The sequence below is a fragment of the Cynocephalus volans genome, chromosome X (assembly GCF_027409185.1).
Source record: "Cynocephalus volans isolate mCynVol1 chromosome X, mCynVol1.pri, whole genome shotgun sequence".
Lineage (NCBI taxonomy): Eukaryota > Metazoa > Chordata > Mammalia > Dermoptera > Cynocephalidae > Cynocephalus > Cynocephalus volans.
In genome coordinates, this window is record NC_084478.1 from 117,018,959 (window position 1) to 117,024,958 (window position 6,000).

The 6,000-nt window shown below is 34.1% G+C and overlaps 1 protein-coding gene across 2 annotated transcripts in view; it reads left to right on the top strand.

Moving 5' to 3' along the window:
* The window catches only part of RADX (RPA1 related single stranded DNA binding protein, X-linked), a 76,488-nt gene extending 72,490 nt beyond the window's left edge, over positions 1–3,998 (top strand). For both annotated transcript variants that reach the window (XM_063084393.1, XM_063084394.1), the window contains one exon: positions 3,868–3,998. In XM_063084393.1, the coding sequence (XP_062940463.1) occupies positions 3,868–3,998 (131 nt within the window). The remainder of the gene's footprint in view (positions 1–3,867) is intronic.
* Positions 3,999–6,000: the final 2,002 nt, after the last annotated feature.

Genomic DNA, 6,000 nt, shown 5'->3' on the forward strand with positions numbered 1-6,000 from the left:
AAATGGCTTCCAGGGTTTTCAAAGCAGAGGAAGAAAGCTATGAAGGAGATGCTGGCTTTTAATTATATTACACTGGAAGTGACACATCACTTCCACTTACATTCTCATTTGCCAGAACTCATTTACGTGATCCCTACCTAGCTACAAGGGAAACCAGGACACTTTGTCTTCTCCTGTGACCAAGAAGAGGAAACAGAGGGGAGAACACATACATTGCCTTTGTCACACTCACCTTATGCATTTGTGATGTTCCTAAAAATGTTCGATTCTTATAATTATAACAATTTAGAATGAAATGTATAGAAGCTCATTTTATAGGTAAAATCGAATCCTTTTTAAAGAATTTTTGTGATGTAAGTAATACCCTAATTTCCTGATAGGTTTGCTTAAGTAAAATATAATCACCGCTGTTAATTGAGTGCTTGCTATCTGTCAGCCACCATTCTGAGTGCTTTACATATATTTAATACTCAAAACACCCTATGATGTAGGTGCTAGATAAGGAAATTGAGGCATAGAAAGATTATTTGCTCAAAGTATTACACAACTAAAGAGAGTCACCTAAACAGAAGACTTATATTTTATGTTGTGGGTAGTATGTAAGTCATTATTTGTAGAAGTCAACGTATGACAGCAATTAGAATTATTAAGGTTTGGATTGTTTCCATTAGCATCAAATCTGAAGATCTTGAAAGCTTTTCAAAAACATCTGGATTAAAGTCCATCCTATTCAAAAAGAAGAAAATTATATAGTAGTAGCAGTTGTTGTAATATTCATTGTGCTTTAGTGAACTTATACAATTTAAAATCATTCATTATATTTTTTGATGTGTCTAGCAGCAGTGGATTTACTGTGAAGCTAATGAAGCCTAAGCTGTGTAGGTCTCTTCCAAGGCCTATTTGATATTCTTATGTATTTTGTATTTTTTCATAAAAAGGGCCCTCAAATAGTATACCCTTTAGGCTCCACAAAACCTGGATACATTCCTGGATTTTAGCACAATTTTGTAGAGAGGTAGCTGTAGCATAAAAGATTAAAAGAATATGTCTTGAAGCCAGATCGTCTGGATTAGAATCACCATGTGATCTTGCTTGTTACTTAAACTCTAAGTGTTTTAGTTTGCTCATATTCAAAATAAAGTCTGTGTCGTGTGTAGCCACTGGAGTCCACTGTTAGCTTGGTAACAGCTGGCTAGTGTTTTGACAGAGCTTCCTTAAATACCTGGAGCCAAGAAAAGGAAAAAGGAAGAAAAAAAATACTCTCCCAGCTTTTGCTTATTGGCCCTGAGTAGTGGCACTCCTTCCATACTTAGCCAGACTGTTTACAACTCTGCCTTAGCCTTTAATTCCTGCTTGCTCAGAGCCTGAAGGTCAGCTAAAGATGAATAATTAGTGTCTTCTCAGGCCTTTCCTAAGCATGCGTCCAGCCTTCGGTATGCATATGGCCTTCTTGATTCCCCAGTGTACACAGGAGCCTTTAAAAGCCTTTATTCCCCCATATATCTCTTTTCCCAACCTCTTTCTAGCTAGTATTTTTGTTTTGTCTGGTGCTTGTCCCAACTTTATGCCCTACCCAGCTGCCCTTGCCAATACTTTTGCCTTTATATGCTTTCAACAAAAGCCACCATCAGGAAAGCCACCCCAACTGTGGGAATGCTCCAAACTAGGTGAAACAAAAGCTCCCTAACTTTGCCATTTTCAGTGATGTCGCTCACCTATATTTTTGTTTTTTTTTTTTTTCAATTTATTTTTTATTTATTTTATTTATTTATTATTTTTTTTTTTTAAATTTTATTTTGTCGATATACATTTGTGGCTGATTATTGCTCCCCATCACCAAAACCTCCCTCCCTTCTCCCTCCCCCCCCCAACAATGTCCTTTCTGTTTGCTTGTCGTATCAACTTCAAGTAATTGTGGTTGTTATATCTTCCTCCCCCCCCCCCGTTTGTGTGTGTGTGTGTGTGTGTCTGTGTGTGTGTGTGTTTGTGTGTGAATTTATATATTAATTTTTAGCTCCCACCAATAAGTGAGAACATGTGGTATTTCTCTTTCTGTGCCTGACTTGTTTCACTTAATATAATTCTCTCAAGGTCCATCCATGTTGTTGCAAATGGCAGTATTTCATTTGTTTTTATAGCTGAGTAGTATTCCATTGTGTAGATGTACCACATTTTCCGTATCCACTCATCCGATGATGGGCATTTGGGCTGGTTCCAACTCTTGGCTATTGTAAAGAGTGCTGCGATAAACATTGGGAAACAGGTATACCTTCGACTTGATGATTTCCATTCCTCTGGGTATATTCCCAACAGTGGGATAGCTGGGTTGTATGGTAGATCTATCTGCAATTGTTTGAGGAACCTCCATACCATTTTCCAGAGAGGCTGCAAACAGAATACAGCAACACATACGTAAAATTATTCATCATGATCAAGTGGGATTCATCCCAGGGATGCAAGGTTGGTTCAACATACGCAAATCAATAAATGTGATACACCATATTAATAAACTCAAACACAAGGACCATATGATCATCTCTATAGATGCTGAAAAAGCATTTGATAAAGTTCAGCACTCATTCATGACAAAGACCCTCTATAAGTTAGGTATAGAGGGAAAGTATCTCAACATAATTAAAGCCATATATGCCAAACCCACAGCCAATATCATCCTGAATGGGGAAAAGCTGAAAGCTTTTCCTTTAAGAACAGGAACTAGACAAGGATGCCCACTCTCACCACTCCTATTCAACATAGTGTTGGAAGTACTAGCCAGAGCAATCAGAGAAGAGAAGGAAATAAAGGGCATTCAGATTGGAAAAGATGAAGTCAAACTGTCCCTGTTTGCAGATGACATGATCCTATATATCGAACAGCCTAAAACCTCTACAAAAAAACTGCTGGAATTGATAAATGATTTCAGCACAGTAGCAGGATACAAAATCAACACACAAAAATCAGTAGCATTTCTTTTCTCCAATAGTGAACAGAAAGAGAAATCAAGAAAGCCTGCCCATTTACAATAGCCACCAAAAAATAAAATACTTAGGAATTGAGTTAACCAAGGAGGTGAAAAATCTCTATAATGAGAACTACAAACCACTGCTGAGAGAAATTAGAGAGGATACAAGAAGATGGAAAGATATCCCATGCTCTTGGATTGGAAGAATCAACATAGTGAAAATGTCCATACTACCCAAAGTGATATACAAATTCAATGCAATCCCCATCAAAATTCCAAAGACATTTTTCTCAGAAATGGAAAAAACTATCCAGACATTTATATGGAACAATAAAATCACCTATATTTTTGATAAAGTTTGAGAGTATCTAAAGCTAAGTCTTAGCTAATTAAGCCACTTCAAAGGAAATACACTTTTAAAGAAACTTTAATTACACACACACACACACGCAACTAAAATGTATTAGGTAAATATATTTTTGCTTTATGGCTTATAGATTTGGCAAATAAAAATCGATAATGGATTTTCAAAATAGAAAACATTATCTTTGCACTTCTTTGAAGTGTAAGAATAAGTTGTTTATTTGGAACCTTATAAATGACCCCCAAAATATGTAGATTTACTTTGTTTAACCACAAACAAAAATAAAAATGACACAAAAACTAAATATGGCTTCAGAGTACCAGTCCATGTCTTGACATTATTGGTAGCATCTGTTTGATGTGTTTACCTCTATCTGCAGGTGTTACTGTATCATAACTTTGGTAAATGCATGTGATGAATTGGAGGGAAGAGGAAGATGGACAGTGTTAATATTATAAGAAAAAAATCAACTCATGTGATACTAAATACAAGTAAATATTTAACTATTTTACAATACTTACCATCTGCTTTTTACTTCTAGGTGATATTATAAAAGCAGTAACTGAACTGGATAGAGTACATATCATCGGTATCTTGGATATCTGTAATTTGGGTAACAACAAAGTGGAAGTCTATTTGCAGAAAATTTATAGTCCAGAGAATACTTCTTAAAAATTGGCAAATGAAATTATTACAGGTTATAAAGACAACATTGCTTTAAAGAAATTCTGTCATTTTGTTGGTAATTTCAGTAACTGTTTTCAGCAGGAATATTACTACATGAGCTTTAAAGTTATTAAGTGGTTTTATGTTCATCTTGTACTTGGAGCTAACACACTTCATTTTAGATTCATTATTGGAAAAGGTCATCAAAACAAGTTTGTGTATCAAAAAAATTTACATTACTTCTAAATGACTATCATCTTGACGTGTGAGAATTTATGTTCTCTGTTCCATTTGTGAAGTATATGTTTATTCTAAAGCCTCAGTATAAGTCGTTCTGACTTACAAGAGTAACTTTTCGTGGAGATTTAACATCCTTCCAATTTTATTCACAAATATTAGGAAATTTTGAATTGCCAATTTGAAGATTAAATTGTCCTAATGTGGTCAACCTGCATTTCTCACAGCCACAGTAGCTTCTATCATTTTCAAAAGTGCATATGGATTGTTATGTTCCAGTTGCCCCTGCTCTATAGTTTGGTCAGCTGTAAATGAGTGGGCCGAATTAAGTTGTCTTAAGGTTTTTCCGTCCCATATTTTGACTTCATATTCTCTGAATTTGTGAATATTTTGACCAGTGTATGATGTTACAGCCAGAGGCTGCGTGTGTCTGTATTCTTGCTGTATTCATTTGTAGTATGTGTAATGTTATCTCATATTAAAATTATGTGTTCATATTGAAAGTAGAAAACAGTAACTAAGATAACTGATTTTATTCTGGTTATCTATTATACTTCATTTTAAATGTAATTAGCCACTCTGCATTTGCAGGACACTGTGGTTGACATCTACATGGTTGTTAGATGAGCTAAAATGACCAGCAATTGAGTTTAAATATTATTGTTTCAAGATGAATCTGATTGTAGTTAAGCTTTTAACTTGTGGGTTTTTTCCTAGTAGCCCTGTAGTTCTGAGACTTCATATGCTATACATTTTAAATGTGTTGGGCAGCCTATGAACCTGAAGATATACTGTGGTTTGTTAATAAATGTGTTCAGTCTTTTATTCTTTATAACTGTGTTTAAATGTTAATTAAAATAGTGGATGTTACTATTTTGAGTGTACTATTAAAGAAATTAAAATACAATAACGTTTTTATTAAAGAAGTTAAAATACAGTAACTTTTTTGGTCTCCTGTTTCATTCTGAATGTATTTGGTAGAGTTTCCTCCATATTTGGGAGCTATATAGTACCTGCTAAATGAGTCAAGAGGATTCTTCCATATGGATTTGAAGACTGTTGTTTGTCAAACAGAATCTAGATTTTTATGTTAAGCTATTATAACTTTTAAAAGGCAATTCAATTTTAATGCCACATAAATGTTGGAGAGAGGAAAAAAAACTTAAATAGCTATTGACTGAAAACCTCAGGCAGATATTTCGAACCTACACACAGGTTTAAATGTTGTTCTTATATTGCATGGCAAATAAGAATTATTTTATTATTTTAGGAGTTTTAAAAACTTGCCTGGCAATTTATTTTATGTTCTAGTAATGTTTCTATCCAAATTTGGAGTTAAACATCTGTGTCCATATTTCCAGTTGTTGCAAAATTGGGTAGCTAATATGGCAGTTTCCTAAGAAAAATAGCACGCTACCATCAGAAGAATTTGTCTTCAAGTAATAATATGTGTTCATTAATTCCAGAGCAGCACAAATATACTACTGTGATGCCACCTTTATATTAACAAATCAATTAGTAAATTATGAAATATTATGTAGTCTACCAAAGGTCCACAGTCTTACTGAAGTTTCTAATTTTAGCTGGCACATAAGATATATACATTGAAATCCTTTGGTAAGATAAAGGAAAAATCTGAGCATATGTTCTCCCTTAAACACTTTTATTTTGTTGTAGGAACTATCCTGCGTTTATTCATATTAAGAAAAACATTTTAAAGAAATTTGAAATTCTTATTTGGTGACACTAAAAATATTATTTGATATGGACT